Source organism: Myxocyprinus asiaticus, chromosome 26 (genome assembly GCF_019703515.2).
Source record: "Myxocyprinus asiaticus isolate MX2 ecotype Aquarium Trade chromosome 26, UBuf_Myxa_2, whole genome shotgun sequence".
In the NCBI taxonomy this organism is placed as follows: Eukaryota; Metazoa; Chordata; class Actinopteri; order Cypriniformes; family Catostomidae; genus Myxocyprinus; species Myxocyprinus asiaticus.
In genome coordinates this window covers 1,903,297-1,927,749 of record NC_059369.1, presented here as the reverse complement: position 1 = coordinate 1,927,749, position 24,453 = coordinate 1,903,297, and the positions used below count along the sequence as shown (strand labels likewise).

Genomic DNA, 24,453 nt, shown 5'->3' with positions numbered 1-24,453 from the left:
GATTGGCTCTATTACCTGCAAAGCAGGACTTAATTTCTACATCTATTGACTGTTGGGTGCTAGAGCTTCTTGGCTGGGTGTTCCAATTTCTCCCATTCATTTAAATAGAAGTGATTTGTCTCTCTCTGCTAAATAGTCTCCGCCCTCACACTCTATAGAAATACCATGCCCATCATGCACTACGTCTCCCCAAAGTTTGCACACTTTTACTCCCGATTTCTCGCAATACATGGACAGTACATGTGTACAAAAGCAACACGTTACTTTATTTAAAAAGTAACTCAGATATTACGATCTGGAGAGTGTTGTACATGCTTTCATCTCATCAAGATAAGACTACTGCAATTCACTGTATTTTGGGTTTTCACATGACTCATTCGCGCTATTTTGTTATCAACAAAGCGAAAAATGCATAATTGTTTTTTAAAATTTGCCATCTTCTGCTTGTTTCCATTCAAATGGCCTTTTATCGATAAAAATGGTGTGTGTGATGACGTCATGCCTAAAAAAACACTTTGTTGCATAAGTTTTGGTTTATCACAAAATAAATCTTCCGTTTCCATACAGAAATGTGTGTTTATCGCTAATTGTGTACCTTTCGCCTCCCAGATGTCCCTAATGTTTTCCCTCCGAAGTTTTGTTAAAATGGGGAGAGTATCGAGACAATTCACTGAAATTAGCCAGCTTACTGTCATTTTAATTTCACAAATAAATGCAATCAGAAGATGAAAATTGCAATCAAAAGGGAGCAGTTGCCCTTCTGATAGGACTGTAATATTGGTCCTGATGTTGCGTCTATCGCAGGTTGCCACCGGTTCTGACCCAAAAGCGAATCGTCATGGCCCTGTTCAAGCTGGCAACCTGCACCAAGTAGTGGGGAAACTTTCGGTCTTAATATAAGGACCATCTATCGATGTAAATATGCTGTGTGCACAGCTATTAAAAGAAAAACTGATGCGGTGTAATATTAGGGTTTACATTTGATACATTCCTGATATTCAATAGGCTATTTTGAACAATCATCTAATCTAAAGCATTGCAATCACAACTGTATTATGTCCCGTATATTTGTCCAGCAACTTTTAACGACCAACTGAACTTGATTGTCATCTAAAATTATAATTTTAGCATCATAATGCAATTTACATTTTCTGAAGAAGCTCAGCAAATGCGATCCGAGGTAAAGAGGGTTAGAGTTAAAATATTTAAAAGTTTTAAAATGTTCAAAAGCTGGTTTTCTGAAAGTTACACAGCATTGGACAAATAATTCTGATAGTTTATAGTCTTGAAAAAAGTGTAGAACATTCTGAGAATGTCATTCAGCCGACTTTTTTCATCTACAGAACAGGGTAAAGCTAATTTAAGTTTGTGTAAAGAAAAGGCATATATAGGTCTAAAAATATGACTTTTTTCATTTGGTAATTAATTATTTTATTTAATGCTTTTTTCCTTTGGTAATTCATTTAATTTAATACAGGGAATTTTGCCAGCATTTTTTCAAAAGTATAAACAAAAATTGTAAAGAATTGGGCTATGTAAGTGTTCCAAAAAAAGCACACTGATGCTTTTCTCCTAGTATTGTGTATTTATTTTTAATTTAAAACATCTTTGTGCACAGAAATGATTGTATTGTGGGCTAATTCCGTGACTGCCGTCTATTATTTTGAATGGTGTGGAAAAGCAATTTTAATAAATAAACGGATGTCTACCGCGATTAAATTAATCACAAACAGTGGCCATTAATTTGTTCTCTGTGCACTTTTCCACGTGCATGATACGAGATATTTGTGTTGGCACTCCTGGAAGTGTCATATTTGCAGCATCGGATCTATATGCCATTAAGATCAATCCATTATCACGTACAATAAATTGGCTTTCAAGGATGCCGTCGTCATGATTAACACAGGCTAACGATTGGGGTAAATTCTGTCATGTGACACTACATTTTGCGTTAATGCCAATTTTCTTGACAAAAAGTGTTTCTAAACCAGTTTTTCACGACATTTGATGTATCGACAGAGTTTATGAGCTAGAGTTAAATGGAAAAATATTATGTCGACACTTGTGAAATTTCCATCAGCTTTATTTTGATGCACTAAAACTTTTTTCGCAAAAAAATCCTTGGATGGAAACTTAGTGTCATGTCTTCAGTTAGTCCAAAATGCAGCTGCTAGGCTCCTGACTGGAACCAGGAAGCATGCTAGTATTTCTCCAGTGGCTCCATTGGCTTACAGTAAAATATAGAGTTCAGTTTAAGATTTTTGACTGCATGGGTTGGTACCACATTACATCTATGATCTCTTACAACAATATCAAACCTCTAGGACATTAAGGTCATCACAGAGCCAACTTTTGAGCATCCCTAAGTCCCGTTTAAAATCTAAAGGGGATCGTGCATTCTCTGTTGTGGCACCTCGCCTGTGGAATAGCTTGCCTTTTCAAATTAGATCCTGTGCCACAATTGATGCTTTTAAATCTAATCTGAAGACTAAAATGTTCTCCCTTGCCTATGAGTGCACGTAGCAGCAACTATTATTTGGTATATTGTTTTATATACTGTCTGTTTTTGTATGATGTTTGTATTATGCTGTATTTGGAGTTGTTTAGATTTTCTTGTGTAAAGCACTTTGGTCAACAGGTGTTGTTTTTAGAAGAGCTATAGAAACAATTTGATTGATTGACTGATTAAATCAGACAGATGCAAACACTTTCACAGCACTGTACATGTGATAAATGACACAAATATGTGTTTACTTAAGCTGTTACCTTCTCATCCAGGGCTTTATGATGCTCGAAAAGAGATTTGAGAGCTTTAAGAACTTCCACCTCACTGGAGACACCTGCGGGAGACTGAGCCTGCCGCTTCACCACTGTCATTCTCAGAGATCGCTCGTGACGAGACACCAGACACTCCAAATGCTCCAACAACAACTGTGTGTCACACAGAAACCACCAAATATACAATCTGATTTTCATCAAGACATCAAATCAAGTGCATTCTCAAAGAACAAAAAAATAGGATAAAAGATTCAACAACAAAACAGAGTATATATATATCAATACATTGTGAATAACGAACAGAAAGACATGTGTCTCTCTGTGAACTCACGCGTGTGTTGTTCCTCTCAGCTTTCAGCTCAGCAATCTCCTCCTCTCTCTCTAGCAGCTGCTCTCTACACATGCTCACTTCCTTTGTGAGGGCGGCAAATTCCTTCAACATAATCAAACACAAGAAAACCAGTGAGGTTTGTGGTTCTGAGGCTCCAAGAAACACTTTAGGAGAAGTATTATTTCCCAAACACATAATGCACTCTAGTGGTGTCACTCCGTAAGCATGACTAAATAATTTGCTAATATTAACAACAATAAAATCTGTAAAAAGTTAATTAACACAGCTTATTTATTTAGGGCTATGATCAAACATTCAGATAGTAGGACTCCATAATGGATATTGCTTTTATCATGCTCTTAATTACTGAATTAACTTTTATCCTTTAAATTAAAGTTCAATAGAACTGAATATATTTACAAAAGAGAAAAACTCACAGCTTTGTCCTTAATTCATGGGGTTAAAAATTAAAATGCAAAGTTGGCTTTTTATAAAATGCACTCTGTCTGTGTTTAGAGTTCCCTGTCGATTCAGTTCAATCAACATTGCCATAAGCACTATGGGGAAGTCCTTCTAGACAATCTTGTTGAAACCCTTATTCAATCACGCCAATCTTCTAATTGGCAATGGTGTCTGAGCCCCGCCCCTTTAGGCACGCAGTTGGCCTATATAAGTGGGTGCTCAGTCACCATTTCTTCAGAATTTACTTCCTTCAAGACTACGAACTACGTCTTCATCTTGGAACCCTTCTGCTTCACCGTCGATATACACTTACAGCAGACGGAACTTCTCCGCAAGACGTGAACAGGATGACTCATCGCCTGTGCGAGATGCTTTCAGCTCCCCTGTGTGTTCCGGTGACGGGATCTCCTCATTGCTGTCGAAGACGCTCTCGGTGAACAGGTTCTTCGCCTCAGACACTCGTTGTTGATCAATGTGGCACTTCAGCAAAATTCTACCTGCTTCCCACAGTGCTCTGGCTGTAGCTACTGTATCCCTTTTATGTATACAGTATTAACTAAAGAGCCGCTTGCGTGATACGCGTCTTTTTAAAGATGTCATTCCACAAGAATTTCCTATGCGAACGGCACATCCCGCCATCTGATGAGCACGAGAGCTGTGTTCACTGCCTGGGCCGCGCCTACGAACAAGCAGCTCTCATCGAGACGGACTGAACTCACTGCAAGGGCATGAATCTCTGGACATTCTGCTCTAGGATCGACCTCGTTCTGAGGGAAGATCCAGCCTCTCGTGCCCTCCCTCCCACCTCTTCTGTGTTAAGTCTCCAGGGACCACATGAGGAGGCACGGCAGGCAGTGAGGTTGAGCTGGAAGAATTAGAGGAGGTTCTCGTGCCTGTGCAAGCCCTGCGAGCCTCCCAAACTTCCAATCCTCATCTGTGCAATATGTGCATGATGAGCTCCGGCCCTCTATTGGAGTGCACGGCCTCATTACGTTTGGCAGCTCTGACGATGGAGATGATGTTGAGTCACTTGCAGCTCCAGGCGAGTGGTTCACGGAGGATGTTGCCGCCTCTTCCCCCAGCGAGGGAGAAGAGTGTGCACGCTCCATGGACTAGGAGCTTCTTCGCGTTCTCGAGAGAGTGGTTGAAGAGCTCTGTCTTTTCTCGCTGCCCCAGCACAGCCGAAAGCTACTGCTGAGCCATCTGTGAAGCCACACAAATCGTGGCACAAGCGTGGCACTGGTTTGCGTCAATAGATCTGAAGGACGTGTACTTTCATGTTCCAATTGCACCGCGTCACAGGCGGTTTTTGAGATTCGTGTTCGAGGAGACTGCATATCAATTCAAAGTCCTTCCTTTCGGTCTGTCTCTGGCTCCCTGCATGTTCACGAAGTATATCGATGTGGCGCTCGTTCCATTGAAAAAGAACGGTTTGCGTGTTTTGAATTACCTTGAAGATTGGCCAGCCCAATCAGAGGCACTATTGAACAAACACAGAGACTTGCTGCTTTGCCATCTGAAAAATCTAGGTCTGAATGTCAACTGGGCAAAAAGCACACTTTTCCCCAGCCAGCTAATCTCCTTTTTAGGGGTTTGTCTCAACTCCATGTGCATGTGCGTGCACCTCACAAACAAGCGCGTATAGACCATTCTTCAGTGTCTGTCTCAGTTCAAACTGGGGAAAACCTTGCCACTGAAGTATTTCAGAGAACGCTGGGTTTTATGGCGGCAGCATCCGTGGTCATACCATTAGGTCTGTTACACGAGACCTCTCCAGTACTGGCTCAAGCGGCACGTTCCACATTGCGCCTGGAGCCTCAGGAAATCTGTTGCTGAAGGCACTCACAAACTCCCCGTCAAATCCACTGGAATCTGTTGAGCTGCGGGTGCTTTCCTTAAAGACTGCACTCTTATTGGCTTTGGCCTCATTTAAATGGGTGGGTGACATGCAGGCGCTGTCGACTGACAGCTCATGCCTTGAGTTTGGTCCAGATCTGTTAAAAGCCACCATTAAACCTAGAAAAGGCTACATGCCTAAGGTTTTATCAACGCCCTTCAGGGCCCAGGTCTTCTTCTCCCCACTATTTAATTAAGATGAAGAGCATATGTTATGCCCGGTGAGGACATTGCATACATATGTTGAGTGCACCTGTCAGTTTAGGCTGTTGGATAAGCTCTTTATTTGTTATGGAGGATGCACAAAAGGAATGTATGTCTCCAAACAAAGGCTCTCTCACTGGATCGTTGGTGTGATCGCCCCGCTTATGAATCACAGGGTGTGAATTGCCCTATTGGTGTCAAAGCGCATTCAACCAGAGGCATGGCCTCTTCATGGGTGTGGACAAACAGTGTATCCTTACCTATCTCTTCATAAGTCCTCTCTGTATAGAGTGCTTCTTACTTTCAAGCGGGTGAGCCCAAGCCCTTATTACGGGTGGGCTACCAACTATAATCAAAACAGCCACCTAATTATATGCTGTTGAACTTTCCCAAACTTGTTGTGAGAGGGTCAATAATCCATACTGTGTATATCTATATGGTTCATATAGATCTCAGACAGCAACAGTTTCCATCTAGCATCCGCCATGTGGGACTAATCATATACACTTTAATATGACTTATAAGCCATCGGCCTGTGACTCCTTATGAATATCTCTATTTAGTGTTATAACTCTGGGAGAGTAATGTCACGTAGTGCGGCTTGATGGGATATCGTTCCCCCAGAGTGCTTACAACAATGTCGAGTGAACTGAATCGATAGGGAACTTCTCCGGTTACACATGTAACCTCAGTTCCCCGAGACGAAGAGAACGAGACATTGCCAAAGCTGGCCGTACTACTACTTTAGAGTTTCATAATATGAGTGACTCACTCTTGTCCCTCAGTCAGAAAATTCTGAAGAAATGGTGACTGAGTGCCCGCTTATATAGGTCAAATGCGCCCCTAAAAGGGCGGGGCTCAGACACCATTGCCAATCAGAAGATTGGCATGATTGAATAAGGGTTTCAACAAGGTCATCTAGAAGGACTTCCCCATAGTGTTTACGGTAATGTTGAATTCCAAGGTTACATGTGTAACTATAGACGATTTCACGCACATACATACACATTTGAAGTTTCTTGCATCACCTTGCATTTTTTCCACCATAAAAGTAGATCCTCATCAGTTGGTTTACATGACTCCAACAAGAATAAAATACTCATTGAATAGAATTCAATAATAATCAAAATATTAAAGAATTGCCACATTTGGCTTTGCTTGAAAGCACAGATGCCATAGCTTCTCTCATCCAACATCTCAATGACACACATCCACAGCGCCCCCCAGTGAACTCTATTGTAACTGCAAGATTTGGTGAGAGATTCAAAGTCAAAGTATAGTGTAATTCAGCATTCTCACAGCAGGCCAAAGCAGAAAGGAAAATAAATTTGCGATATTTGAGTAGCACTTTTAATAATCTACAAGCTAGTCGACAAAAGGATTATAATAACTATAAAAATAATTGCTTTATTTTCATAGCACCTTTTAGAAATTTAGCACAAAGTGCTTCACAAAACAAAATTAAAACACTCAGTAAAACACAAGGTAAAAATGAAAATTCACAAAGAGGTAAAAGCAATTCTATACAAATGAGTTTTTAAAATAGACTTAAAAACAGACACAGATTCAGCAGATCTAATACCCCAGGGCAGGCTGTTCCATAATCGTGGGGCCTTCACTACAAACGCTCTATCACCTTTTGTTTTGCATCTGGATCTTATAACAGCCAACAGTTCAGGACAATAAGATCTAAGAGGTCTGGCTGTTTCGTAAGGTTTTAAATGTTCTGCTAAATATTATGGCACCAAACCATGTAATGCCTTCTATGTAATTAATAAAATCTTAAAATCAACCCTAAAATGAATTGGTAACCAATGTAGAGAAGCTAAAACTGGAGTAATATGATAGCAAAACCTAGTTTATCTGACTCACTTCACCCCCTCCACTCCTCCCAAAATGCTGAGAGTAACTGACTTATGTAGTCTAAATTCCTGCCAACATACCCATGAATTAATAAAATCAGACCATGGGTAAAAAGGAAACATACAAACTGTAACAATAAATAATGACAAAAATGAACAACACGACAAACAATGAACAGATTGGGGATATTATGAAAAATAATATGAATAAATTTAATATCCCTTTTCCATCACAACTTATTAGAAATAGAGCGACGAAATGGCTCTGCCTAAACCCTTAAATGCACACACACCCGGACGTAAGCAGGGATATGACCGGTTAAGCACAAAAAGGCAGGAAAATGTACCGAGTAAAGTGGGGCCCAGCAAAGACCCCCCCCCCCCACAACATAAGTTGTCAACATTAGTTGACATGTACTAACAATTAAAAGCACTTCTACAGCATTTATTAATCTTTTTAATGTTAATTTCAACATATTACTTCTTTAAATCAAATGTTGTTTATGTTCAAATTAGTTAATGCACTAGGAACTAACATGAACTAACAATGAAAATTTTATATAACCAACATTAACAAAGATTAATAAATGCTGTAAAATACTGTTAATTTATGATACTTTAATGTACTAACAAATAAAACCTTATTGTAAAGTGTTGACATTAATTCTTGACAAACACATAGCTATTGTTGATCAGCACAAAACTACCCAAACAGAGCGCAGAAATTATAAATATATAGCCAACATTCAGGAAGGGATCATTTTGACAAGCTTCGCAATTTGGATTGAAATATGATAAACACTGGGTCAACTCATATTGATGTTGTCATTTCAGTGTTTTCCCGTGCACACAGCCGCTAGATGGTGCCACTAGCTCGTGCAGTCCTGACAATTTTTCACTCTATAATGCTGCGGATATCATATCATATACCAATGTCTCAAAGGTAAACATTTGCATTATTTAAAGAGATTTCCCTCAGCATGTGCTTGTTCCTGTCCTGCTTTTACAACTGTCACACTGATTTTTCCACAATGTGAAAATGCCAATGAATAAAAATTTAATATTGCATGTTCTTAGCAGTGCCGACCCTATTAAAGTAAAATAGTGCCAAAATGATTTGCATACGCAGAGTAAGATTTGTGAAAGCAAATTTCTCACTGAAAAGAATTTTGAGAGTTTTGCAAGCACGAGGGGGAAGGCGGGAAAATATTTAAGCCACAAACAAAAGTCATTTACACATTTGCAGTAGTTTATTTTACACATACAGACTGATTCTAAGCAGTCAATCCGTTTGCTGTTCATGACACCCTTTCTTTTCTTACATATCACTGATTGCAGGTTTGCAATGATTTTGGCCATGTTTAGGCACAAACACTAGGGGTGTAAATCGGACGTTTCATCACGATACAATCTTATATCGATTCTCTTGGCCTGCGATCCGATATTTGCTGATATTTCAAAGTCTGCCGCGATACGATTTCATTCGATTCAGGGCCCTGTGATCAATAATCCGATATTTTACACAATCAATTAAAAATGTTTTGCCCTCAAATGCAACCAAAATATAATTTGAATATTTTATTGAGCTCTCTGAAAACTGCAAATTTAGTATCCACATTGGGACATCCACAACAAAATAAGGTACTTCTGATTATACAGAGAAATTATACAGATAATAATGTAAAAAATAACGTCACACAAGTGATCATCAGTCGTTTGATTACTGCTTATTTTTCAGTTTAATCCAATTCAAAGTACTTACATACCCATGACTTGTTTCCATCTATCCGTGCTATCCACGATTTTCTTGGATACAACTTCCACAGTTATAATGAAAAATTCTGTTACAGAATTTTCACATGATGGTTGAACTGCTCCATGGTACTTTTAAATATCAATTCTCATGTAAAATTCAAACAGGTTGCATGCGCAACGATATTGATGGAAGCACGAATCACGAGAGCTCGCATTTTAAAGAGCGCCCGGTTAACGTGCTGCACCTCGCACTGATCCAGTCACTGGAGCTCCCATTTCACGGGAAGCCCGGTCGACGCGTGCGCACAGATAGCAGGGCTTCAAAGACGCCGCATACATCCTTGTCCCACATGAAAAGCATTTTTAGTGCTCATAAAGTGAAATGAATGTAATAAGGTTGCTTCATCGCCAGAAATGCGTACGGACGTGGCTGATACGAGGGTATTAAAATAAAGGTACATCTTAAAAAAATTTCTATCGATATTTACGCATTGTATCGATAACATTGGATCATTGGTTATTGGATCAACTGTGCCGAAAGTGTAAGCGCGAGAAAAAGGAAATCAGAAGAACACACACTACATTTACTTTGTGTTAATACGAAATTACAGATTCACAACACGTGAATTACTCTTATGCAAAGCATTAAAGTGTGGCTAATATTTTTTTCTTATGCTTGCAACTTGATTTATACCTTTACAAAATGTTCTATGCGCATGCAATTTATTTTTTACGCTTGCAATTTGATTTACTCTTTCACAAATCTTACTCTGCATATGCAAATCATTTAGGCACAATTTTACCTTCATAAGACCCCTCTTCACCGTGTGGCTAGTATTATTTCTGGATTGTGCATTTAAATTCACTGAGTTTTTACAGAGACTGGACTCCCAAAACTTGTGTCCATTTTTATTACATCCGTAACTCAAGTTACTTTCCCAATCTAAACAGAGGGAAAACTTGTCTAAACTGAACATTTTCAAATGTCTGCACTGTATCTGCAGGGTATTTAGATTATACAGACAAACGGTTCAACATACTGGCAATGAACACTTTATATGTGAAGATAAATTTCATGACTACTCTGCAAATATCACGTCAGTAACACTGGAATTGCAGCTAGTGATTTTTAACCTGTCAGCAACCATGAAAACGATTCAAAGCCGTTTTATAGCCAACCATTTTATTTCTCTTCATGAATTAAAATAAACCTGTCTTACATGAATGAAGTCCTGACGGTGAAAATCAGGCGCCTCCGTTTAACAGCGCTATGGGGAACACTAACCGGGGAAACATAGGGGGAACAGACTTCGACACCACACCGGAATAATCCAGAAGAATTACATCCCTGGTAAGCGATAGTGCCGGAATGATGGAAACCATGCAGATTATAATGGCAAAATTGGCAAAATTAACAGTATCAATAAAAAGTCAAATTAATGCAGATTGCATTTTGTCATTATTTGAGAGTGATTATTGAAACCGGAGCAATGATGGAGCATGTTGTCTTACCCACAAATATGTGCACCTATTCTGGATATGCTGAACACCTTGATACACACTCACCAGCCACTTTATTAGTGTACACCTGTACATCTACTTATTCATGCATTTATCTAATCAGCCAATCATGTGGCAGTAGTGTAATGTATAAAATCATGCAGATATGGGTCAGGAGCTTCAGTTAATGTTCACATCAACCATTAGAATGGGAAAAAAATATGATCTCAGTGATTTCGACCATGGCATGATTGATGGTGCCAGACGGGCTGGTTTGAGTATTTCTGTAACTGCTGATCTCCTGGGATTTTCACATGCAACAGTCTCTAGTGTGTAAAGAGAATGGTGCGAAAAACCAAAAACAACAAGTGAGTGGCAGTTCTGTGGACGAAAACACCTTGTTGATGAGAGAGGTCAACGGAGAATAGCCAGACTGGTTTGAGCTGACAGAAAGGCTATGGTAACTGTACAATTGTAGTGAGCAGAATAGCATCTCAGAATGCACAACATGTCGAACCTTGAGGCGGATGGGCTACAACAGCAGAAGATCATGTCGGCTTCCACTTCTGTCAGCCAAGAACAGAATCTGAGGCTGCAGTGGGCCTACCATTTGTGTACCTCAGCAGAAATCCAGATTTGTCAGACCAGGTGATGTTTTTCCAATTGTCTACCAACCAGTTTTGGTGATCATGTGCCCACTGCAGCCTTAGTTTCCTGTTCTAAGACAACAGTAGTGGTACTCGGAGGGGTCTTCTGCTGCTGTAGTCCATCATCCTCAATGTTCGACATGTTATATGTTCAGATATGCTTTTCTGCATAGCACTGCTGTAATGTGTGGTTATTTGGGTTACTGCCACCTTCCTGTCAGCTTGAACTAGTCTGGCCATTCTCCTCTGACCTCTGTCATTAACAAGCCATTTTCGTCCACTGCCGCTCACTGGTCGTTTTTCGCACCATTATTTTGCACTATAGAGACTGTTGTGCGTGAAAATCCCAGGAGATCAGCAGTTACAGAAATACTCTAACCAGCCCATCTGGCACCAACAATCATGCCACGGTTGAAATCACTGAGATCACATTTTTCCTCATTCTGATGGTTGATGTGAACATTAACTGAAGCTCCTGACCCATATCTACATGATTTTATACATTACACTGCTGCCACATGATTGGCTGATTAGATAATCACATTAATGAGTAGGTGTACAGGTAAACCTAATAAAGTGGTCGGTGAGTGTATGAACATAGCAGACACAACTAAATGCAACAGATTACAACTAGAGTGCATATTATTATGATATGACCATGTAAATTGTGTATGGGTATAAATTACTAACATACTCATATGACAGAAGTTATTAGCGCTGGTGCAAATGTGTTATTATTGCGCTATTACAGAAAATAAATGACTGGACATAAATAAGCTCAGCAGTTGATGTGTGTTGTGTATGCTGTCGTGCTGTTACCTGTGGTAGTGCGCTGTTGAGCTGTCTCTGCAGTGAGTCTCTCTCATGGCTGACCTCGTGCAGTTTACTCTGCGTCAAACACAGATTCTCCTGCGTCTCTCTCAGCGTGTCAAGCAGTCTGTCTCTTTCCTCCAGCATGGAGACCATCAGAGACTCAAAGTGTCCCTCAGAGTCTGTCTGCACAGGAGAGCCGGAGCCCAGCACTCCATTACTGCTGACCTCCGCCTCGCTGATGGTGGGCATCACCTCGCACATCATCTACAACAACAAACATTACAGCATTACAATCACAAAACATTCAAATAATAAATAAAAAGCCTTTAACACAGAACACATTCTTGTGTTCAAAAACAGCTAGACAAAAGCACAACAGAGCGGAACAAGGGCTCAAGGATGATTTTCTTTTCCTTTTTTTAATCTGACAGTCTCTTTATGCAACTCTCATGACTAGGGCAAAGACGTACATAGAGCAACTATTTAAAAAAGTAATACAGACAGAATGCAAGAATGTATCCTGTGTCAATACCCCTTAGAAATTAATATGCAGTACATCAACGTTTGGAGCGAATAGTGAAGGGAAAGCAGTCAACAAGTGTCCAGTTTTAGACTTTTGTCAGGAGATTCACAGCACATATCTACATTATCCATGAGACTGATTTATTTATATCTCAATGCGTCGCTGCTTGATATGTGACAGCTAGGGCCCTATTAATTATTTTTCTCCAAATTCCATTTTATTATTTCTCAAATTCTGTTTTTATTTTATTTTAATTTATATCTATGAATTGTGTTTTAAAGTTTTATTAAACTTTATCATCAAAAGGCTGTCAGATCAAATGAATTTATAAACTTTAATCAAATAAAGACAGAATAATTACTTTTCAACATACAGTATCATTGCATTATTTTTATCAAATGAAGAGTTATTTTCTTGACACAGTCAATTTTGTCTTAGGTTAGTTAAGTCAGTGGTTCTTAAACTGTGGAGTGTGCTACATTTACACTGAGGTATTTTAAGGGGGAAGCAAAAGACTGCCCCATTCTCAATCTCATTCACTTTTATACATTCAAAAAATTTGTGACAGTACACACAAGAACCAATGTGCGTCAGGTTCTTTTCCTTTCCCCCTTTTTTTCATGGCCGTTACTGTCAAGCTCCAAGCATAAAAGCACCATTAAGGTAGTCCATATGACTCGTGCATTATATTCAAAGTCTCTTAAAGCCGTACAATGGTTCTGAACTGAAACCTTCAAAACTATTGAACAGAAAACTTTTGGCATTCTTACATTTTCAAAAACATCGATTAGTATGTTTTTTTTAAACCATTTAAATTATGGGGACACTTGAGATGTCCTCAATACTCCAAACTATGATCAGCAGTACAGCGATTGGTTGAGGAAGACAGACCAATGTAATAACGTCATAAACTTTAGTAAAAAAGGTCACGTACACACTACAAAGTTTCGGGAATGACAGCTGCATTTAAATGCGGGAGTGAATCCCCTAAATTTCCCCTAAATGACTGACAAGGGACAATCATAGCAACACTGCAGCATCTTGCACCTGTGAACAAGAAACATGAATGCTTAACCCGTTTTGCGCTCACTATTTTTAAGCAAAAAGATTATCCACCAGAAGTATTATTATCCGGCAATGTATAGTTAGCTGCCGTCGACAGAATTGCTGCCTTTTGTTCACGTGCGTCTCTTAAACAGCCATGCTCTCTCTATACTGCAATGTACGGGTTTCCCAGGACCGCATGACTGATAAGAGAAGCTAAAGTGGAGAGAGAGACTGGAATATACAGTATGAATGAATGAATGAATCACGTCATTAACAACTGCAACTAAATTTGGTTGTCAGCTCACCTTTTAGTGCTTAATCCTGTTCTGTACACACGCAGTTCAACAAAATGTGGGAGTAACCACCACATTCTACAACCGAACTAACTCCTGAAAATTTCAGGTAGTGACAACCGCATTTTCAAAAATTCCATCCAGTGTGTATGGAACCAAACTGAACTACGTGGCCATGGTCTGTGGATCACCTCAAATTTGAACGGCTGAAGTGCCAGGTACCAACGATTGATCCGCGCATTTGTATCCTTCATGCGGTGGAGCCATCTGAACAGAGGGTGAAGGCCCGCTCCAGCAGGTAGTAGCGGAGAGTGAGGACTTGATCGCTAGACACTCCTCCACGGTGCTATACTTAGTCTCTCTCAGCAAGAGCTTCCGTCTAATGTACATCACCGGTCACTCCTCCACGACTCTGTTCACTGGAACGGATCAGGGGTCCCCTTTCTAGTAAGATCAGTCAGCGGGCTGGTGACGTCAGTAACTAGGCACAAACCTTCAGTAGTAGCCAGCCCCAGAAACTGTCTCACCTTCTTTTTGGTGTTGGGCCTCGGACAAGCCGCGATCACTGCGGTTTTGTTAACCTGGGAACGCACCTGCCCATGACCCAAGTGGAACCCCAGATACCGAACTTCCACCCACCCAATTGCGCACTTCTTCGGGTTGGCCGTGAGCCCTGCCTGTCGCAGCAACCTCAGGACAGCTCTCAGATGTTGCATGTGCCGCCGCCTGTCATATAGATAATATCATCATCTAAATACACGGCAGCATAAGTGGTCTGAGAATTTTGTCCATGTGATGCTGAAACATGGCCGGCGCCCCAAACAAACCAAACGGAAGGGTCACAAATTGGTGTACGCCAAACGATGTGGAAAAAGCTGTGTCTTCTCGGGAGATTGGAGTTGAAGTTGAATAAAATGAACCACGGCCAACCGATCGAGCTATTCATCACTCCAAGGCATTGGGTACGCGTCAAATTTGGACACTGCGTTCACTTTGCGATAGTTTACACAGAACCGGACCATCCCGTCGCTTTTAGGTACCAGAACCACCAGGCTGGCCCAATCGCTGTGCGACTCTTCTTTTACTCCCATCTCGAGCATTGCCTCCAATTCTTCCTTAACCCTTTTCTTGTGTTCAGGAAGGCGATAGAGGCGGCTATGAACCACCACCCCCGGGGTGGTCTCAATATGGTGTTCTATGAGGTTCGTGCGACCAGGGAGAGGCAAGAACGACTGCATCTTGGCCACGTCTATGAGCTGTGCAGGCGGGGGTGGGGGGGGGGGGGGGGGTGAGAGAGAGAGAGAGAAGGAAGAGCTTCTGGTTCACTGCCTCCCGTAAACGCCGACATACAGTCCTCAGCCAGCTGGACGGCCTCCTCCAGTGACACTGGGCAGTGGCACTGGTCCACTCCCCAAGGAAACTGGGAGATGAACTGCTTCAGTTTCCCCAGGTTGACGATCTCCACGGCGCCGCAGGCTCCCTCAGCCAGCAACCATTTCCGGCAGGAATCCCAGAGCTGTTGTGCAAAAACAAACGAGCGGCCGTATTTCCTGAAGTTCAGGGACCTGAAATGCTTGCGGCTCTGTTCAGGACTACGGCCAACCCGTTGCACGATGGCCCTCTTCAGGTCTTTGTAATCGAGGAGGTTGGCGGCAGGAAGTTGCTGGGCCGCTAGCTGTGCTTCCCCGGAGAGTAGTAGTAACAGGTGGGCCGCCCACTGGTCGGGAGGCCACTTCCACACTTCAGAAGACTTCTCAAAGAGGTCGAGGTGGGCCTCGGGATCATCGCTTGGCCCCATTTTGATAAGGGTCACCGGTGTTGTGGGCTCCGTGGTCGCAGCTGCAGCCCCCTCTCGGTCCATCAGGCTCCGGAACACCTGTCGGTCCTCTGCTTGAGCCTGGAGCAGGAGTTGGAAACGCTGCTCCTGCTCCAGGCATAACTCCATGAGGGCCTGGTGTTGTGTTTGCTGGATGCTGGCGAGGGACTTCATAATTTCGCCCAGTGGTGAAGACTCCATGACGACGTTGTCCTCCTGTCAGGAGGCAGTGAACTGTCAAGGTGAGTATTTTTATTACTCTTCAGCGTCGTTCATAAAACGTAAAAAAAAAAAAAAAAAAAAGCACTCAGTGGCCAAGTAGTCACACACACAAATGTGTAAAGGCTTCTTATCGAGCACACTCAGGTACAGTCTCTCTCTCTGGTCTCTCTCTGCCACTCAGATGCCTCGTGCGCCTTTTTATGTCTCCCTCTGCTATCACTACAACAAGAAACAGGTGTTAGAGATGATAACCCAGGTGACGAGCCTTACCGCTCTCCCTCTCCTGCAGACAGACCCACGACCATGCACCCATCACCACAGTAGTAATTGCTTACGACAAGGCTGGAGCCATTGTGCAAGTCAATGCAGATAAGAAACAAGCAAGTAAAAGACCACAAAATACCTATGTTTTGAATCACAAAACACTAAAAGAAAAAAGAAAACTTACATGTGCTGTACATTCCCAGAAACCTCCAAAAAACGCCTGCATTAAACATATGAATTAACTCCAGTAACTTTCCTCACATCCATCGCCCACCTTGGCGCGTTCTATTCAGAAGTGATCATCCCAATGCCCTACTACATTTTAAGACAATTACCCGCCACTGTGAAAGCATCAGAGGGCAATAATGATGAAAAGTGGTTATGATCATTCAGAACTCACATTAGTGATTCTTAATGGAAATTCTGTTTGGAATGACCCTACAGCATGGACAGTTCTCCCTTCTAAGTGACCTTTGCAGGCATTATCAGCGCAGGTGAGAACACAGCCACGTGCACTGATCAGATGTTGGGGGAGGGTGCATTTTCGTTCTAAAAAAAGAATGGATAATTGAAAGTTTCTCAGGTTCTAGTTTTGCCTGATTTTTTTATTATAATTTTTTTTTCCTAAAGAAAGAGAGATTGCATATGTTAAATGCTTAGATCTTCTGAAAACAAATTTGTCGATGTTTAAAAGTACACTAGCAGATAGAAAAGCTAATAGATATGGACTATATGCAACAAAACTTCAATTTTGATTTTACTGGGTCCTTAACACCGACTAAACAAAGTAAAATTAAAAATGATTTAAAAAAAGATTTAATCCAATGCAACCAAAACAGAGAAAAGACTGACAAGTTGTGAATAAATTTAATGTGTAAATGTAACATTATTTTCAATTCCACTGACTTTTGATTTGCAAGTTTTTTTTTATTAATATAAAGCTCACTTTAAATGGCTGTGTTCTCACATGGCTGGAAAATAATAATCCCGAAAGATTTTTTATTATCTAAGAGGGCTATGTACACTTTTTTTTAATGGCACAAAAGCAGAAATGACTATTTAATTAAGTTATTGGAATTTGTTGAGCTGTAGAGGGCGCTAAGAACAAAGGTCAACGCAGACTGTCTGCCTTGTAGTTAAACTTTTGAAAAACTGTAACAAAATGGAAAAGCGGATGAAGTTACTCCACCACAAGTAAAGCTGTACCTCTAAATGAGTAAAATAGGCTTTACCTTTTATTATCTACAATATGTAATGTTTTATTTTATATTATGATAAAAAATTATAAGTTTACTAAATTATTGCCTCTGTTTGGAAAGTGTGCTCTTGTAAGAAGTCTTGGCTGGGACAGACTTCAAGTATCACATCTGCTTTTAAAGGTGTGTTTACGTTAAATATACCAAACAGGTTTGAGCTTACAGACCTGTTGCTTTGACAGAAACTCCAAGATGATTTTCAAAAAAACGTGACAATGCAGGATCGGGTCAAATCATCAACAATGAAATCCAGATAACTCAGTAATTAACGTACAAAGAACAGGCCGCTGAGTGACACAAAAAGTTAGCTACTTAGAGGTAGCGTGAGGAAAAGCCCAAGAAAGAAGGCAAGAGTGCTGAGAAATGGGTTTCAAAGCCCCAGTCATTTAGTAGGTCCCCCAAAGACATTATTTGTCATTTCTGCAAAAAGCCTGGGCATATAAAGCCTCTTGCCCTGTTTTGCAGAGAGGGAGTGGAAATCATCCTGTTGCCCTTGTATCGAAGGGTATGCAGAGCCCAGTATATCCCCATGTAGAATATGAAATGGGGGCAAAGTCTTCTGTTTATCAGAGTTTTGAGTCAGGAGTCCCCATAACTGTTCTCAGGGACACTGGAGCGGCTCAGTCACTGTTGCGAGGGGAGTCTGCATATGGCTGAAAAAGCCTCAGTTTTGATTGAGGGTATTGAATATGGGTCAGTACCCATAAATAAGGTCTACTTGAAATCCCGTCTTGTCACAGGTAATGTCATTGTGGGTTTGATGCCCTTCTTACTTGTTAAACGAGTTAGCCTACTGGTTAGGTAATGAATGACCTGGAGGGAGATCAGGTCTGTGTATCAGTGCAGCCTCTTGTGAATTCCTTACGATCGAAATACTGAAGAAAGAATTTCCAGTCTTTCCGTTTGAGTTGTTACCCAGTTTAAACCAGTTGCCCTTTTTGTATTCTTCCCCAGTGTGTGAGGAACCCTTTTCTCGCATCTTGATTGAATGTGTTGGTCCTTTGCCAAAGACAAAAAAGATAAATTTATATCTCTTCACCATTATGGGTGACAACTCGTTTCCCTGAGGCCATCCCTTTGAGAAAAATAACGGCTCAAACTGTATTGGATGCATGGTCTTTCTTTTCTCGGTTCTGTCTTCCAAAGTGCAGTCAAGTTGGGGGTGTAATTTTGTATCTGCTGTGTTCCAGAAAGTCCTATATTAACTTGCCATTAATCAGATACATTCTTCTGCTGATCATCCAAAGACCCAGTGAGCTATCGAAAGGTGTCATCAGACCATGAAAACAATTAATCCTTTCACATGTACGATCAAACCGATGTGATTACACAAGGCTGAGCTCAGATGCATACGATCAATCCAGTGCGATCTGCATTCATGCTGCTGTTTACAAGTAAAGGAGGGACTGAAGTGGTTGTCATAATGAGCCAGCTGCTAAAACAGTCTTTTCAACATCACAATATCTTTGTTTATATGTTACAAACTTTCAAACAATCACTGAATAAAAGTATAAAGCCGATACCGTCGGAGCCCACTGTTTTGATGCAGCGCTGCGGCCATGTTTTCTGATGTCAAACAAAGTATATACAAACTAGTCAGCCCACTCGAGCCTTCATCCATTCCATCTGTCATGACCACTTCTGGGGCAGGGAAAGTTGATGGGCTAGTTTTTTTTTTTTTTAGAACCTTCTATGCTCCTCCTTGTATGAGTCTATGATGAGACAAAGTCAGAATCCCATCTTGCATTACAATGAAAATATGGCGGCACGCATAGCCGGCAAGCGCGTTTGCATCTTATCTATCATAATCATCTAAAAACCACATTATATGTTTGATAATATATAATCTGACCTTCAGTGCACCTGCTGTGATATAACTTGTCCTCTAGTGCATCTGCTGTGAGGTGTAATTTAAGATTTTTTTTAATTACAGAGTGCATTAAAGATCAGTTCTCAGGGGACTGGGATACTGCAATGTCGTTTTTGCTGTTCACCATAAGAGACTGTGAGCAATTAGACTGGGTTTATGCCTTTCAACTTGGTGTTTTTGCATAAGGTATGGGCTCCTCTTAAGGTAGCAAAAGAGAACCAAACAAATTAGGCTACCATGCTACAGTATGTACCTGAATTTCAGGACCGCCTCTGGTCAGCTTGTGAGATTGCCAGGGACTTTGGGAAAGGCTCAGTCCAAAATAAAGGGTTAGTATAACGGATGTCCCAATTCCATTTGTTTTTTTTTTGTTTTTTTGAGAACTAGTACCGATTCTTCCTTTTCGATACTCTCCGATTCTTAAGACAAAAGATTTTAAAATAATCTCCCTGACAAAGATACATTTTTAATTTAATAAAAAACATATATGTTTACCTTAACGCTAATATGATGATTGATAGATAAATTTAGGAAGCTACAAAAACAGGTTTTCACTCTGAGAAGTTTCATCTCTTTAATTCTTTACATTTAGTCATCAAATACAGTACACAATGTGGAAACAGGGGACATGGTTCCTATAAAGCAGCATCCTTACCAGTTGTCCCCAAGCAGGCTAAGTTGGTGAAAAAGGAACTTGCTTATATGGAGAGAATTGGAGCCATTGAGCAGGGTCAAAGTGACTGAAGCTCTCTTGTGGTACTTGTCTCTGAGTCAGATGGAACTCACATGTTCTGCATTGGTTATAGAAAAAGTCACAAGACAGATGCATTTCCCATACCTCACCTGGAAGATTGCATTGATCGAATTGGTAACGCCCAGGTTGTTTCAAAGTTAGGTTTATTGAAGAGGTACTGGCAGGTGCCAGTAAGCCAGGAGAAAAGGCAATGCCCAGGCAAGCCAAGGAGTGAGCCAAGGACTCACAGAGAGTTAATGCAGGTGGTTGGGACTGTTCGTGCTAAACTTTGCAGTTATAGAGCCTTTGACAAGGCTGTTGAGAAAATGCTTTCAGTATGTACAGTCTGATAAGTCTCTTTGCTCAGATTAAGGCCTTTTTTGCATGTCCACCAGTTCAGTCATTTGGAAAAACCATTCAAGTTGGCTGCAGATGCATGGGACATGGGAGTAGGGGCTGTCTTTCTTTAACCAGATGTGTATGGAGTTGATAGGTCGGTTCTTCAAGAATCTGAATAATCATCAGAAAGCCTATTCCACCACTAAGAAAGAAGCACTGGCTCTTGTTGTGGCCATACGTCACTTTAAATATATGTATCGATTGCAACTGGAGATCTGGGGGTGTATACAGATCACAATCCATCAATTTTACTTTAAAAGTTTCAGATATCAAATCAGTGCGTATTCCTAAAGACTTTAAAAAAAAAATTACTAAGGAGCCATTAGCTCCTAAACTGAAACATTTAGGAGCCAAATTGCTGTTTTAGTAGCCACATCACAGAATTGCTCGATTTAGATTATTGTTCAAAAACAAGATAGAAAGCCAAAGAAAAGACAGCTGACAACTCATTAATCAGTGTTTAATATACAGTATATACTGTATAGCTGAGTGCACAAATTTGCATTCCCCTTTTGTCTCATCAGTTTTCACACCCTTTCAGAATTTATACAAATATAAGAGATAAAATATATCTTTTTTATTTAGTACTACCTTCAGAATCTGCTGTTCACCCTTTCTGTTGATGATATGAGCTCGCTGGCTGCACGCAACAACAAACACAGCATGAGCCATGATATCCAAATCATGAACAAATTACTCTTTTGAACTGGGTCTTTGAAACAAATCACCCGACAAGGGCTCGTTTGAACTCAAGAGCTCAGGATAGCAGTTTGAATTCAAGTCACTTTCTCAGCAAATCAGCCATCACTGAGTTTACAACTGGGAGTGCAGGCATTTCAAAATAGTAGTCCCATGTGTATATAGTATATATACACCCATATATACAGGTGCATCTCAATAAATTAGAATGTTGTGGAAAAGTTCATTTATTTCAGTAATTCAACTCAAATTGTGAAACTCGTGTATTAAATAAATTCAATGCACACAGACTGAAGTAGTTTAAGTCTTTGGTTCTTTTAATTGTGATGATTTTGGCTCACATTTAACAAAAACCCACCAATTCACTATCTCAAAAAATTGGAATACATCATAAGACCAATAAAAAAAACATTTTTAGTGAATTGTTGGCCTTCTGGAAAGTATGTTCATTTACTGTATATGTACTCAATACTTGGTAGGGGCTCCTTTTGCTTTAATTACTGCCTCAATTCGGCGTGGCATGGAGGTGATCAGTTTGTGGCACTGCTGAGGTGGTATGGAAGCCCAGGTTTCCTTGACAGTGGCCTTCAGCTCATCTGCATTTTTTTGGTCTCTTGTTTCTCATTTTCCTCTTGACAATACCCCATAGATTCTCTATGGGGTTCAGGTCTGGTGAGTTTGCTGGCCAGTCAAGCACACCAACACCATGGTCATTTAACCAACTTTTGGTGCTTTTGGCAGTGTGGGCAGGTGCCAAATCCTGCTGGAAAATGAAATCAGCATCTTTAAAAAGCTGGTCAGCAGAAGGAAGCATGAAGTGCTCCAAAATTTCTTGGCAAACGGGTGCAGTGACTTTGGTTTTCAAAAAACACAATGGACAAACACCAGCAGATGACATTGCACCCCAAATCATCACAGACTGTGGAAACTTAACACTGGACTTCAAGCAACTTGGGCTATGAGCTTCTCTACCCTTCCTCCAGACCCTAGGACCTTGGTTTCCAAATGAAATACAAAACTTGCTCTCATCTGAAAAGAGGACTTTGAACCACTGGGCAACAGTCCAGTTCTTCTCCTTAGCCCAGGTAAGATGCCTCTGACATTGTCTGTGGTTCAGGAGTGGCTTAACAAAAGGAATACGACAGCTGTAGCCAAATTCCTTGACACGTCTGTGTGTGGTGGCTCTTGATGCCTTGACCCCAGCCTCAGTCCATTCCTTGTGAAGTTCACCGAAATTCTTGAATCAATTTTGCTTGACAATCATAAGGCTGCGGTTCTCTTGGTTGGTTGTGCATCTTTTTCTTCCACACTTTTTCCTTCCACTCAACTTTCTGTCAACATGCTTGGATACAGCACTCTGTGAACAGCCAGCTTCTTTGGCAATGAATGTTTGTGGCTTACCCTCCTTGTGAAGGGTGTCAATGATTGTCTTCTGGACAACTGTCAGATCAGCAGTCTTCCCCATGATTGTGTAGCCTAGTGAACCAAACTGAGAGACCATTTTGAAGGCTCAGGAAACCTTTGCAGGTGTTTTGAGTTGATTAGCTGATTGGCATGTCACCATATTCTAATTTTTTGAGATAGTGAATTGGTGGGTTTTTGTTAAATGTGAGCCAAAATCATCACAATTAAAAGAACCAAAGACTTAAACTACTTCAGTCTGTGTGCATTGAATTTAATACACGAGTTTCACAATTTGAGTTGAATTACTGAAATAAATGAACTTTTCCACGACTTTCTAATTTATTGAGATGCACCTGTATATAGCATATAGTAGTCCCATGTATACACAGTCGAAGTCAGAATTTTACATACACCTTAGCCAAATACATTTAAACTCAGTTTTTCACAATTCCTCCCTGTCTTAGGTCAGTTAGGATCACTACTTTATTTTAAGAATGTGAAATGTCAGTATAATAGTAGAGAGAATGATTTATTTAAGATTTTATTTCTTTCATCACATTCCCAGTGGGTCAGAAGTTTACAAACACTTTGTTAGTATTTGGTAGCATTGCCTTTAAATGGTTTAACTTGGGTCAAATGTTTTGGGAAGCCATCCACAAGCTTCTCACAATAAGTTGCTGGAAATTTGGCCCATTCCTCCAGACAGACCTGGTGTAACTGAGTCAGGTTTGTAGGCTTCCTTGCTCACACATGCTTTTTCAGTTCTGCCCACAAATTTTCTACCAGCTTGACGTCAGGGCTTTGTGATGGCCACTCCAATACCTTGACTTTGTTGTCCTTAAGCCATTTTTGCCACAACTTTGGAGGTATGCTTGGGGTCATTGTCCATTTGGAAGACCCATTAGCGACTGAGCTTTAACTTCATGGCTGATGTCTTGAGATGTTGCTTCAATATAGCCACATCAATTTTCTTCCTCATGATGCCATCTATTTTATGAAGTGCACCAGTCCCTCCTGCAGCAAAGCACCCCCATAACATGATGCTGTCACCCCCATGCTTTACTGTTGGCATGGAGTTCTTCGGCTTGCATGCCTCACCCTTTTTCCTCCAAACATAACGATGGTCATTATGGCCAATAAGTTACATTTTTGTTTCATCAGACCAGAGGAAATTTCACCAAAATGTAAGATCTTTGTCCACATGTGCACTTGCAAACTGTAGTCTGGCTTTTTTATGGCGGTTCTGGAGCAGTGGCTTCTTCCTTGCTGAGCAGCCTTTCAGGTTATGTCGATATAGGACTCGTTTTACTGTGGATATAGATACTTGTCTACCTGCTTCCTCCAGCATATTCACAAGGTCCTTTGCTGTTGTTCTGGGATTGATTTGCACTTTTCGCACCAAACTACAGAGACAGAATGCATCTCCTTCCTGAGCGGTATGATGGCTGCGTGGTCCCATGGTGTTTATACTTGTGTACTATTGTTTGTACAGATGAACGTGGTACCTTCAGGCATTTGGAAATTGCTCCCAAGGATGAACCAGACTTGTGGAGGTCCACAATTTTTTTTCTGAGGTCTTGGCTGATTTCTTTTGATTTTCCCATGATGTCAAGCAAAGAGGAACTGAGTTTGAAGGTAGGCCTTAAAATACATCCACAGGTACACCTCCAATTCTGTAC

The 24,453-nt window shown here is 40.8% G+C and overlaps 1 protein-coding gene across 7 annotated transcripts in view; it reads right to left on the bottom strand.

Moving 5' to 3' along the window:
* ppfia1 (PTPRF interacting protein alpha 1) overlaps nt 1–24,453 on the bottom strand; it is a 127,419-nt gene that overhangs the window by 91,552 nt on the left and 11,414 nt on the right. For all 7 annotated transcript variants that reach the window (XM_051656139.1, XM_051656140.1, XM_051656141.1 and 4 more), the window contains exons 2-4: nt 12,255–12,512; nt 3,110–3,211; nt 2,767–2,931 (exon numbers count right to left, since the gene is read on the bottom strand). In XM_051656139.1, coding sequence (XP_051512099.1) covers nt 2,767–2,931; nt 3,110–3,211; nt 12,255–12,512 — 525 coding nt within the window. The remainder of the gene's footprint in view (nt 1–2,766; nt 2,932–3,109; nt 3,212–12,254; nt 12,513–24,453) is intronic.